Source organism: Capsicum annuum, chromosome 9 (genome assembly GCF_002878395.1).
Source record: "Capsicum annuum cultivar UCD-10X-F1 chromosome 9, UCD10Xv1.1, whole genome shotgun sequence".
Taxonomy (NCBI): Eukaryota; Viridiplantae; Streptophyta; class Magnoliopsida; order Solanales; family Solanaceae; genus Capsicum; species Capsicum annuum.
The window spans coordinates 13,643,555-13,657,391 of record NC_061119.1 but is presented as its reverse complement, the minus strand read 5'-3'; the positions used below and the strand labels follow the sequence as shown (position 1 = coordinate 13,657,391).

At 35.3% G+C, this 13,837-nt stretch overlaps 2 protein-coding genes and 1 non-coding gene across 14 annotated transcripts in view; 1 reads left to right on the top strand and 2 right to left on the bottom strand.

The window, feature by feature from the left end:
- Positions 1-1,636, bottom strand: part of LOC107842945 (protein FAM184A) — a 25,402-nt gene extending 23,766 nt beyond the window's left edge. Inside the window, exon 1 of one of the 4 annotated variants that reach the window (XM_047396122.1) lies at positions 1,230-1,636. In XM_047396122.1, coding sequence (XP_047252078.1) covers positions 1,230-1,385 — 156 coding nt within the window. In that variant the 5' untranslated portion in view covers positions 1,386-1,636. The remainder of the gene's footprint in view (positions 1-1,229) is intronic. The other 3 variants (XM_016687006.2, XM_016687005.2, XM_016687004.2) reach the window with 3 other exon arrangements.
- A 1,890-nt stretch (positions 1,637-3,526) lies between these two features.
- On the bottom strand, positions 3,527-12,767 carry LOC107842944 (phosphatidate phosphatase PAH1). Of its 9 annotated transcripts, none has more exons than XM_047396117.1 (13): positions 12,722-12,765; positions 12,467-12,544; positions 12,318-12,375; positions 10,395-11,935; positions 9,669-10,276; positions 9,494-9,567; positions 8,976-9,060; positions 7,054-7,140; positions 6,098-6,170; positions 5,840-5,883; positions 4,954-5,082; positions 4,769-4,867; positions 3,527-3,917 (listed from the first exon to the last, which is right to left on the bottom strand). In XM_047396117.1, exons 4-13 carry the CDS (start codon positions 11,821-11,823, stop codon positions 3,858-3,860), a joined length of 2,688 nt encoding a protein of 895 aa, XP_047252073.1. In that variant the 5' UTR covers positions 11,824-11,935; positions 12,318-12,375; positions 12,467-12,544; positions 12,722-12,765; the 3' UTR covers positions 3,527-3,857. The 9 variants fall into 9 exon arrangements, with proteins under 9 accessions (XP_047252073.1, XP_047252074.1, XP_047252072.1 ...); XM_047396118.1 differs by having other exon boundaries at positions 9,669-10,264; XM_047396116.1 differs by adding an exon at positions 12,032-12,144 and having other exon boundaries at positions 12,467-12,744.
- On the top strand, positions 6,841-6,942 carry LOC124887520. The gene has a single exon (XR_007045290.1). It is a non-coding gene; the product is annotated as a U6 spliceosomal RNA (small nuclear RNA).
- Positions 12,768-13,837: the final 1,070 nt, after the last annotated feature.

Here is a 13,837-nt window from a genome sequence, read left to right as displayed (position 1 = left end):
TTTAATTCGGAATGAACATTGATATCATTAAAATTGATAATATCATGTTTTAGGGTGAATTAGTAGGCAAACACTAGGTCGGATAGGCAAATATAGAAATAACAATTTGTTGAGTGTTTGAATATGTGCGTGGACGGTTCGTTCTACTTTATCGTACAAAAATTAAAATTGTACTCATTTGGCCGGGGAATGCCTCGAGAGATTTGTATTGATTTATTCGGGGAATGCCCCGAAGTATCATGTAACGCAAAGGAGGCTCGTGATCAAGGCCCGAGGCATCGGGTAAAGCATTGGAGAGTAGTTTAGGATTAGTGTAGGTTTACTTTTCAGTACCTTTTTATTTTGGACTGTATAATTGGACCGAACACTATATTTTGGATTTGTTTTGTTTTTGTGTGTTTGATTGATTGTTTTATGTGTTTTTGTGTGGTTTATACATTCGTGATGTCAAATTAGTCGATATGCTCCACCAAGCGACCGTGGTCGAACCACGGGATCGAGGGGTGCCTAACACCTTCCCCTCGGTCAACATAATTCCTTATCTGGAATCTCTGTTCGCGGATCAGTTTCTAGAGTCAAACTGTTTTGAAAAGGATTTCCAAAGGTGACTTGGCACACCAGATTTATGCCAAGTGGCGACTCTGAATAAAAAATGTAAATAATCCTTTTTCGAAGCAAATTTTCAATCTTTTGTCACTTTAATAATAAAAATCCTTTCAAACTTAAAATCACAATCTTTTTGGTTATAAAAGGGGTGTGACACTTTGAACTATCCGAAATAAAGTAAACATATTCTTCATTTATTTTTTTACTCAAAAATACCCCTTACCTTAACGGAATCCCACCAAGCACACCACGTGAAAAAAAATTGCCACATAATCAATCCACGTCAGCATCTCATTTACGTAAAAAGACCAAAACTACCCCTAAATTATCTAAAATGGGGCAAAAATACATTCCATTTATTTTTATTAATGATAAGATGGATCATCACTTGCATGAATTTCTTTATATAATCATGGTGTATTAATCAGCTTTCGCACAGCTCAACTAAATCTAACTCAAAATTCTAGCACAAAAAAGACAATAATTTGTACGAAAATACTACTTAATATATATAAATAATTTATTCATAAAAAAAATCATAAACTCAAAATTCTAACTCGGCGTGTGTGCACGTGTTATGTGTATATATATGCATGAATGTGTAGAGAGAGAATTAGTCATACGGAGCGATCAAGGAATAATTTGGCACCGCCGGAGACAGCATTACTAGCTTGTTGTACGACGGAATCGGCGTAGTAACGGAGGTTGCGAGAGAGATTTCGATTGCCGGCGCCGCCAACTTCTACAGCTTTGCTCACCGCCGATCTCAGCCATGACATCGCCGATCAAATTCTGGTTAATTTTAATTACTCCGGTGGATTTTTCTGAGGAAGAAGAAAGGGAAAGAGACATTGGAAATGGAAATGGAAGTTTGGTTTTGTGTGTGTAAGAGAAGAGGTCACAGATTGTTCGGTAAGTTGTTCTAGTCTCTTGCCACTCCTTTCGCGCCCTCTTTCCTCCCCTTTTATTGCCTGTGCATTTTTTATTTTTTTTGGTCATGATTTAGGGAGGGGTGTTTGGTTATGATAATTTTTTACTTTTTGCAGAAAATTATTTCTGTTTAATAAAAAATCACAGGAATTTTAAATATAATTTAAAATTATATTTGAAAAAAAAAAAAATTAAGTTTATTTTCACTTTTTTTTTTTTAAAATTTTACTTCTCTCACAAAATGTAAAAAAAAACTTCAATTTATATTTATGATCAAATATAACTTCAAATTCCAATTTCAATTTCAACTTCAAAAATAATTGATTTTCATGACCATAACACCTACATTTTAGCCTCTATTTACTCCAGCACACCATAGGTATTTAAGCATTGAATTTATTATATTTAAAAGAATATGTTAAATTTACTTCTTTTTTTTTAATTTATTACATTGTTTGTTTTCAATTTATACGAGTTAGTTTGACTTGAAGTTTAAGGAAGAAAGAAAAATTTGAAACTTATGGTTTAAAATAAGTGATAGATGTTTGTATGGCTATAAATCATTTTATGAAGGATAAAATATGTATTTAAAAGTCAAATTGTTACTAAATATAGAAACATATCATTTTTTTTGGAACTGACTAAAAAGAAAAGTGACTCATATAAATTGGAACAAAAGGATTACTTTTTAAGGAGTGTGTCAAGTACCCACGAGGGCATGATTGAGTGAGTGGTTGGGAGGTGGGTCTCCATGCGGGAGACCTAGGATCGAATTCAGCCTTCATTTGTCACTCAGGTATGAGCTTATCGTATAAGCTTACTAGTGTGATTTACATATAGCCTCTATTTTTAGTGATAGGAGGACTAACTTGTATATAATTTTTTCATAATCGTAGTGTTCAGATCATCTTTCACAAATCTCTAACTAATTTATCCACAACTCACATGCACTTGTAGTAAGTACTACAATTAAATTTAATGGCAAGGGATATGCAATTGCTATTTTTTGGGGCGTGCAGGGTAAATCTCGATAAAAGAGATAAATTGCATTTGGGAAACTCTGACTCTGTCTATGAGCACAACTAATAAAGCATGTAAGGGATTTCAAATTTGAGACCTCCCATTTGTTTGTGTATAACGAATGTTACTAGATAAAATATATAACATAACATAACATGAAAAATGGAGTCTCTATGAAATAGAATAACAAGTCGAGTTGATTTTTTTTTGTTTATATGACATCGCCAAATCGCCACTCCATTTGGCAACATTCACTAATTTGAAACTTAATTTGAAAATCATATTTCAATTCAGACATTTTTGGAATGTCATGAATAACCAATGAATGATAAGTGTTTTTTTTTGTGTGTAAATCTTATTTCAATGTTGTTGATGCTAAGTATAAGGTGAAGATTAGTCAAGCTTCCTCCAATAATACTGTCAAGGTAGTTGCATCGAAAATAGCAGTTATCAAGTTTGTGCATGACCACTATAATTAGATGCTCATAAGTATAACAGAATGGGTGAAATTCTTGTCGTAATGGGTCCTTCTTGCAATGGAAAGCAACCTTATTGAAGATCGTAATGGGTCCTTCTTGCAATGGAAAGCAACCTTATTGAAGATATTAGGAGAAAAACCTTGTTTTAAGTTGCAAATCTCCTCCATTAGCTTTGGAAAGGGGCAGCCCGATGCACTAAAGCTTCCGCTATGCCCAGTGTTTGAAGAAGGGCTCCTTCATTTACTTTTGAGTTCATTGTCATTCTTCCCTGCCCGTTACATGCATTAAGCTACGAAGGCTCGAACGAAACAAATCACTTTTTATAAGAGAATCATCTTCAAGAAACTTGGTTGTTATTGTGAAATGTTATTATCGATAAGTCTTTGACAGTAATACGTTGTGTAATTCCACAGGCATATGTCTGGATTAATTATGTGTGCCAAAGTTAGAGCATGATTCTGAAGAAGACCAGTGAAGACCAGCAAACGAACTTAAAGAAATAGAACAGAAAATTTTTATTCAGTAAGAACTTTATATGCTTTTGAGTACAATATATGAATTAATAAGGACCTACATAGCTGAATTTTATACACCTTAATAATAGAAACAAGAAAAAAGAACTAGAATGGCAGCTCTTCTACAAAGGAAACTGCAGGTGGTTAGACATATATCGGCTGCTAAACATGTCGGCGACTTCCCAGATCAACGAAAAATGATCCCTCGATACGAGGGAAGAGATCTCAAGAAACTGCAGGTGGTACACATGTCATCGGCTTCCAGGTCAACCAAAAAGTTCCATCGGTATGAGGGAAGAAGAAATCTCTACAAGTCATCGACCTCTACCAATGGCACTTTCCAATAGTTCCACAAGTTAAAATCTTCCTGCATTTACAATGAAAATCCACAAAAATGTCATCGAGATGCCCCCCGACAAAGCTCCAAGATTACAAACAAATGAAAAGTTCGGTTCTTTGCAGAACGCGTGAAAAAAAGGAAAAGAATCACTATACGTGTCAAACTACACACTCACCGAAATTGTTCTTCTCTCCCCTATAAGAAAAGAAAACACGGGCATGCAACACACCATAACAGCCTAATTGCTAAGAATACTAGAAACTATACAAGCTTAAATCTTCTTATCTAGGTTTTGACCCCAAGAACATGGATTGATTTTGAGTAAAAGAGTTTTCTACTGTCACGAAGGGGAGTCTTGGTGTAAATGGTAAAGTTGCTACCAACTGACCAGGAAGGAGGTCACGGGTTTGAGCTATGGAAACAGCCTCTTGTAAAAATGCAGGGTAAGCCTCTGTACAATAGACCTTGTGGTCAAGCCCTTCCCTGGACCCGGCGCATACCCCGCCGCCCTTTCTTTTAGTTTTCTACTGTCAAGTCGAGTCTCCAAATGAGATTGACTAGGAGAAAACTTCTTCAGTTATTTTTTTAATTCATAGAGTTAACATCACTAACTATGAATCCCCTTAGTGGAATTGAGGATGCCACCTGGCAAAATAAACGGGAAGAAAAACACTATACTTCAGTTTTAGAAAACTGGTAAATAAGAAAGATAATGCATTCTAAGATTGAAAAGATGATACTAGAAAATAACAGGAATTTGATGTTTGACAACTTGTCCTATAAACATGCATTTCATGGTGCAAAATGGCCCTAAAATTCTTAAATTCATAAGTGTCAACGACTCTAGGATACTTGAAAAAAAGAGAGTCATCGCTAACCTGCTCAACCATGGATGTAGGAGGGAACATGTCATTAACTAGTGTGTGTAATGAAGTATAGGATTTCACATCGATTTGGTGGTTAATTGCTACCTCCCCCTGTAAGTCGAATTCAAGATGTTAGACAAGAGTGGGACTTGTACATTCCGTTTTTCACAAGAAATCAAAGGGAAGAGATTGCGAACCTTTGGGTTTATTATAAAAATTTTGCCTTTCGGAATTCCAATTTTCCTGTAACTGAGCTCATCGGTGTCCCTATTCCCAAAGCCCGCATAAAAAGGGTTGTAATCTGGTGGAAAAAGTGCTTTAATGTCCTGAAAGGTACAAGAACACATTAGAAGATGGCAAACCATTCAAGAGATCCAAAAGGATTGAATCCACTAGGGGTCATTTTGGTATGCAGTATTAGCGTCTAGATTAAGCAAATAAAAGATTTATATGCTCCAATTGGTACAATATTTGACTTTCTGGATTAGACAAGACTAAATGACAATTCAGCAATGAGACATCACTTATAAGTAATTTCAAAGAGAAGTCCGAGATTATAACATCATGATTAAACTACTAGATTAGAGAGCAAAATGTTGCTTTCACAGTTTCACATGTTTCATGAACCTGCTACCTACCACCAGCACATGTACCAGACTAAAATGTCCATCAAGGCTTAGCCAAATGAAAATAATTAACTACTGTTGCTTTTTTGTTGGATTTCAAACTTTGATTTTCAAGTTTGTTACTTGAACTCTTAGATCCTTTGTGATACACCTTGAGGGGTTACTTGCGGTATTTGCTGTATTTTTCTTATATTTGTCCCATATTTTTTCATTTTCTTTTTGTTTAAATTTTTAACTTACAAAAATTCAACTTCTCGAGAAACTTATTAAATCGGTGGATATTTACTCGACAAAAGGTTAATGATAAAATATCATTAAGGACTTTTGAACTTAAACAAATAAAATTTGAGTAAATGTATTTTGGCGCTAAAATGTGATCAGTATTGTACCAACTACCAAATATAGAATTGGGTTTAGACTGAAATGCTGAAAGAACTGCCACTCTTGGGGTACTTACCTCTAAGCAGGCAATCTTGAATTCATGAGGAGCTCTTCTTATAACTGCCATGACATAGAAGAGAAAAGGCAAGTTTTATCAGAGATCAAACACAGGTCAATTACTTTATCATATCAGTAGGAGAAGTCAATAGACTTGCTCCTGCCAAAGAGCTGAAGATCTCGGATAACTCTCGTTGAAAACAAGCACCAAGAAACATGTGAAATTGGCATGCATGCATACTGCACTTTGACAAAGACTAAAGGCAAATTTACTTACCTTCCCTGTACAATGAGGGAAATAAACCATCAGGTGAAATAACAACAGGTCCAGGTGGTAAAGATTTCCCATCCTACAGATCATTTTACACATTTCTGGTCAGTCAAATCTGTTGCACGATCAGAATTCTACAAGAAAGGACAAGCATACAGATACCAAATCGATTCTTAAGGCAGTGTATACTGTGTACAGTTGAGCAACAGCAGCATTAGACAATGCATAGAAAAAACATTCATGAGAGGTCTGAAACAAAGTATATGAGTAGAACATGGCTGGTTTAAAACTCAAACTATACACAGTAAGTCCCAAGCCTGATACGGAGGAGGTTTTGGGTAGTTAACGCAAAAAGTAGTTTGGAATCGATGCTGATTGGGATAGCAACCATCAGTTAAATGAAAAAAATCAGTGTTTTGAAGTTTCATGCATAGCCATGGATATAAGCTTATGGCCTATACCATCTCACCAAATCGGTATTTGGATCTCAGATTGACAAGGTTCTACGGACATTTCTAGGGATGTTCATCTGATCTCATTCTATTCCTGTCTTGAGGTGTGGAGAAGAGGGCGAGAGATACAGAGGTGGAGACAAATGAAACCTTAATAAACTATGTATACCTCTAATCCTCATTTTTTTGAATTAAAAAGAAATAAAAAAGAAGCAACACTGGAAAACAAAAATACCTGCACAAAATCGAAACAAACCGAAACCAAGCCAAACCGAAAATACAAATAAGCAAATGACAGTCCCTCTGGAAACATTTTATAGAATTGTAACGATATAGAGAGCATTAGCATGGCCTTGCGCAAGGACGGCAGACACAAATCAAGAAATGGTCCTACATGTAACAGAAAATCCAACCAACATGCTCCCTTGGGATTCTGATAAATTTTCTGTATCTTTTAGAAAACTAAAAATTAGTGTCATCGGTATTTCATGTAAACGGGGCTATGATTACCTGTTTGAGATTGAACAGAAAACTTTTGGTCAGATAAGCTTGAACAATTGCTCGTGCACTGAGAAAGAGCAGCTGATAACCATTTTCCTGCCATTAAGAGAAAGCACATCGATTATAAAATAATGGAGCAATATAGTTCAACATCAATGAAAATGGAAGTGATAAACCATAAACATTAAGCCAGCTTCATGTTAGTTAATCATGCTACTTCATATTAATAAAGAGGGAAAGGAGATACAAGAATTCATCCTATATACATTTTTCTCTTCAACTCTACTTTTTTACATTGTATAATGTACAATACTCTGCCGTGAGGTATGTAACTTTGTAGATCTCACCAAAGCAAGTATCTAATATAAGGTTCTTGTGATCCTGTATGAGTGGGTCAGTAGACTAAGGTACCGCACTTTATCTAAAGTTATGGTAACTTGAATACAGGACTCTTCTATCTAATTTTCTTAAAATTCTTCCATGATTGCTTATTAACCCTTTAGTATTCTTCTTTTTTCGATAACCGTGATGTCCGGGCCATCTTGCACGCACCTTGACTAATTCCACGGGATACTTGCCGCCTCCTACCAGTATTAACATTTTATTCTTTCCCACTTTGTAGATAAACCCTATATGATATCATCAACATTTTACTTTCCTTTCTATATACAACAACAACAACAACAAAAAACCCAGTTTATTCCCACATAGTGGGGTCTGGGGAGGGTAGAGTGTACGCAGTCCATACCACTACCTCTAGAGAGATAGAGAGGTTGTTTCCGATAAACCCTCGGCTCAAGATAAAAAGACAGTAAACAAAAGCATCAAAAGCATAGGACACGATTAAATAACATAGGTATGACATCCAAACATAGGTACGAGGTCCAAACATAGGGATTAAATAACATAAACCCTATATGATATCATCAACATTTTACTTTCCTTTCTATATACATTAAACAAATTTCCTGCTCATCTCTGGCAGACATATTATCAATCACATTAAGTGTCATGGCATAGCCACCATGCAACCTCTTTCTCATACTGAAGCATCAAATCCTGAATTGCCACATTCCCTATCCAGCACAAGAAAGAACTGAACCCTTTCCACATAACAAAAGAAAAATGACAATCTTTCCATAGGTAACATTAACTAAAACAACAACTCAGGATAAATTTTACTTTCCAAACATCATTAGCTTAGATGGTCACAGATTCATTTCATGAAACAATTTCATCATCAAATAGCATTTAATGTGGTAAAGATCAAATGCTAGAGGAATCACTTTTATTTCATACTTACATAATAGTTATCTGAAATATAGCATACAATACTTTCCTGCCACAATTAGTCAGAAAACCAGTACAAGGACATGAATTCCAAAAAATTTGCTGATATCTACGTTCATATGGATATCACAAAGGAAATACAGCAGTTGACTTGCTACATCCTATGAAATGTATTAATAGAAAAAAGATGTGTGAAAAATCATGATATGACAATAATTAATACACTTGGTGGTACTTGATGCTGCTGCTATCACACTACATGTCTAGGAAGGTTGTTTCCGTGGTTAAAGAAACAAAATTTGTTTGAAAAAAGAACTGATTTTAGATACCAGATCCATAGTCCTAAACAGAGTAGCATCCAACTTCAGCAGTACCATCTTAGAAACCTTGGATAACATGTTTTCATTGGAGGAAAGTAATGGTAGTCACTTTGTCTTAAAGTATTTTATCAAAATACAAAAGAAAGAAATGTATAAATTAATGTGCAGGTGCGCGCACGCGCACATATGTAATACAAAAGAACGAAATGTATAAATTAATGTGCAGGCGCGCGCACACATATGTTAAGAATGGTTTAGAACTTAATTGATGTGATTACTTGAAGACAAAGAGATCAAATATAGGACAGATAAAAGGAATACCTTGATTGCACAGAAAAGTCTCGCGATTCCAGAGTGGGTCCAGTCCTTTCCAACCAATGGCATGAACTGACCAAGAACATCGGACCTAGACATAAAATATCAACTTGTTAATGTACATCAGAAAACATGTCCTCATTACATTCAACTTGATAATTACATAATGTGTTTCCACAATGAGATGATGTTCCAACAAACAGTTCCATTTTGTAACCATTTTTATGCTCTCAGATCAGCTTCTCTCTTTTTGGATATTATTAAAATCTATTTAATGAAGGGCAAAACACGCCTGAATACAAAAAGTATACCAAAAGGTAGAAAACCTTACAAAAAGAAATTTGGACAAGTAAAATCAGCCTATCCTATAAAAATCTCAAGGTTCAACTGGCTTTAATTTGTTAAGTTCCAAGCATGATAGTGGATCTTGCAAGCAACTCATCAGGTGAGAAACAACCTCTTAGATAGCATGTAAAGGCTAACAATTTTTTGCAGCTTGAGGTACAGCGATCAAAAAAGCTTACTTGGTAATAGTCCCATCAACATCAGAAATTACTATCCGAGTATTCCACTTCCACAAATATATATGGGCTTCAACCTGTTTTAGAAAGTTGGTTTAGCAACGCCATAGGAACCAGAACAATAAAAAGACAACATTTTTTTAAAGTAAACAAATTTGGCACAAGTAACACAACAAACCTTTTGCTCCCCTAGGACTCGAGTGGAAAAAATGAAAGTCACCAAATTCTGACCCTCTTTCAGTTTTAAAGATTCGATTTGACCAGTAGAAGGGACATTTGTTCTCACAAGTTGCTTGCGAGGAGATTCCTTTCCTCCTTGTGGTGTTGCTGTTTGCTCTGTAGGCTGGGTCAGTGAGATTGATTCGGAATCAACAAACACCTCTTCATTTGATGAATTACTGCTAGTATGCTCTATTGTCTTTACTCTTCTAAATGGTATTGGCCAAAGCCTCCATCGTCGACTAGGAGTTGAAGGCAACCCACTATCATCCTCTCCTGCTTTTACGTTCTTGTCCTGCTCCACGGGTATGACATCAGTAGAGTCAACTGGTAGTTCCATATTATATGCAGCCATCCCGAGAACGATAGGCGCAGCTTTGTCCCAGGGTAAATAATTTCCTTGAATTCGGACAGCTAAATTTGGATTATCAATTATGGATTTTGCAGAGTTCCTGAATTCCTCCTCAGAAATGCGATTTGCCTCAAAGACTTCTCCAGCAGCTACAGAACCCATGCCAGCATGAAGCAAGTTCCTACAAAGAGATATCTCTACTCCTGCAGATATCACTAACAAAATGTGTGAACATAGTGAGAAGTGGAATTAAATTGAACAACTAGATGAGACCCTATAATTTTAATCAAAACCAAGAGGCATGCCTGCTTGTGCTTGAATCGTTTTCTGTACCTTTAAGCAAAGCTGCAGTCTGCTGCTCCAAATTATCAAATTTGGTGCTTTCATCTGATCCTTGCTGGCCACTTTGTGTCTGCTCTACTGTTACATCAGTCTGTTCCTTTGAGTGGTCATCATTCTCAAAAAGATGATCTCTTGCACTGTCTGAAGCATTATGCCCCGAGTCCAAGTCACTTTTCTGAAGGGTTACACCGTCAGCATCATGACTTCCATTTTCATTTCCCAATTTCTCAGGATGTCTGTCTTCAGCTTCACTGATTGCAGTAGCACTCCTATGAAACGTTTCCTTTACATCTTCAACAACTCCCGGAGATATCTCCGACTGAGAAACCGTGTCTGACTGACTAACCTCATCTTCAGCGTGCATGGCTAATGCGGATAGCTCTAGGCAGCTCTTGAAAACCTCATCCTTCTTAATGCTGCATGATGTGCTCTCCTCAGTACGATTCATGCACGGATCTAATTCCCGGTTCTTCAGATCATTTTCTGGAGTTTGATCAAGATGCTTTCCATCTACTTCAGAAACTTCTAAGTGGTGCTCAATTGTAGTGCTCTCATTTTTAACATTGCGAGTGCCTGCTGATGCAACTTTGGATGAGTTCAGATCACTGAAATAATCCTCAGCCCATGTACCATCACCTGAATTAAACTCTGAACTATCATCACAAAATTCAGTCCCCTGACCAGGCCCCAGATGAAACTGAGGTGTGTCCAATTCGACATCTTCCGTGTTCCTTTCAGAAGATGAAATAGGTGCTGTCAGTATATGGCCATCCACACTCACTAGAACAACTTCCGAACTGGAGTCCTGTGATTCTAAAACATGCTCCACATTTTCCAAATTATCATATCTACTGGAACCATATTCAGATAAATCAACCGAATCATCCAGAGAACATTGGTCATCCTGAAACTCGTAGAATCTTCGGTCAGCATCTGAATCTGTCCTATTTAATCGATCCATACCTAATGTAACACGTTCATCTCGTAATGGCAAATCAGCAGCATCCTCCTCCTCTTTTTTAGACAGCTCGTCATCTTTTCTACTGTCTTTATGGTTACCGTTACCAAGATTACTAGTATCCTCTTCACCTTTAAGACTATCGGACTCCTTCAAGACACCATTTTCCTCATTCCCATCGTCAGCAGCAGCCTCTTTGATAAAATATGCTTCACCAGAATTATCAAGATACATATGAAAATCGGCTTCTTTACCATTAACTTCTATTCTAACTACCTTTTCTGTCCCCTTAAGAACACCTTGAAACTTCCCGAATCGAACATACCAAGGGGTACTCCTAAAAGTCCCATCATGCTGTTTCACTACAATTATGTCAACTGCTCCACCAAAAGGGTGAAATGGGGTGGCAACTGAGTATACACCCTGTGTTATAAAGCTACTAACTTTACCTACAACATTCATCTGTTCAACTACCAAGAAACTTAATATCCCCAAAAATTACACAATAATCCTATATTACAATCTAATTGAGCTTGATATCACAATCTAGCAGTGGAAAACAGAATACAAATACCTGCATGCAACAGAATTAAAAAAAAATATATTGTGACCATGCATGGTATAACAAATGACTTAAATTCAAGATAACACAGGAAGAATGTAACTTTACATCAAGTCCCACTTGTGGGGTCCGGAGAGGATAGAGCATTCGCATACCTTACCACTGCCTCTAGCAGGTAGAGAGGCTATTTCCAAAACTTTACATCAAGATTCTTGAAATTACTAAAACCCAAATGACAAATTCAAAAATTCAAAACCCCTAAAGTACTAAACTTTATATCAAGATTCTTGAAATTACAAAAACCCAAATGAGAATTAAATAAATATAATACATAAAAACCAAAATAAATCTTGAAAACACAACCCCAATTAGCATAACAAAATCACATACTTACAGAATAAAATCTTGAAGCTCCAATAATGGATGGATCAAAAATGAAATTAATCTCACAGCTGAAAAGGGTTGACAAAAACAAGAAAATTAGATAATAATATCAAGAATTTTTTCTCTATTCTAATTTCTATATATTCAAGAAGACCATACCAGGAATATTATGAAGGTATCTTTTTTTATATTTTTATTCTTCTCTCTCTTGAAAGTAGGTGATTTCTGTTGATTTTTCTAATATACAAAATTGTCAAAATACAGCAAAAAATTAATTTCTGGAAGAACAAAAAGGATAGAGCTTTGAAAATTGGACTAACAAAGATTTAATGAATTTTTTGGATAACATACACAACCAGAGTCAATAAATTCATTCTATCTTGCCCCCCCCCAAAAAAAAAAAAAAATAATCACCTCTCAAAATTCCTAATAAATGTGCAAATTATTTTTATTTTCTTGGGGTACATTCATAAATGTGCAAAATGGAAAATATATAGGTATGGCCATTTCATGGAGTTTTTTAATTCCAAAAATACCCTTGTTATTTTTTTAAAATTACATATTTAGCTTCATTTTTGTTGTTATTTGGGTTGTTAATGAGGGTATTTTTGGAAATTCAATATTGTTTTTGGTTTCCCTTGGTAAATGAGGTTAAGACAATTATTGCACTCTGTTGGGACGGTCGAATGTAAGTGTTGGGGTTCATATATATTTTATTTTTCTATTATTAATATTTTAAAATTACTTATATGAGTTTCATATTCTAATTATTTATTGATCGATCTAAGTAATCACTTTTTTTTTATTAAAATACATTTAGTAATTAAGTTTTTCTTTGAATAAATAAAAAAAATTTAATTTTAATATTAAGTTGACCTATACGTCCCATGATTTCAAATAGAAATAATATTGAATAGTTGAATAAACTCGAGAATATATTTTACTTTAGATGAGTAAAAGAAACATTAAATAATTGAGTAAATTCGAGAACATGTAACTAAATAAACTCGAAAATATACTATAATTTAGGTGAGTAAAAGAAATATTGAATAGCTGAATATACTCGAAAACATGTCACAGTTTAGATGAGTAAAAGGAATATTGAATAGTACAGTAAAATCGAGAATATGTTATTATTGACTAAACGCGAGAATATGTTAAGAGTTTATGTATGTTGTTTACAGTTTACCATTGATTCTAATTGGGGCTTTGATATATGCTTTTATAATACTTTTATTTTTGTATTCTTTTTGATAAAAACTTTAATTAAAATTATATATTGTAAAATTATTTTATTTTTATAAAGTATTATTGTTATGAACCAATTGTCCTACATTGAAAAAATAGAGAAATGCTAAGGGGTTCATAGGCCAAATGGGTTCTCCCACCTATCAAGCTAGTCTTTTGGATTGGGCTCTCCCGTTTGGTTTATAACATTGGTGCTTTCGTTGAGAGTCCCACGCATTGAGCCTTGACTCGGAGTGGTGGCCTAGACCCAAGAGGAGTGCCAACCGTGACCAACTGGGCGTA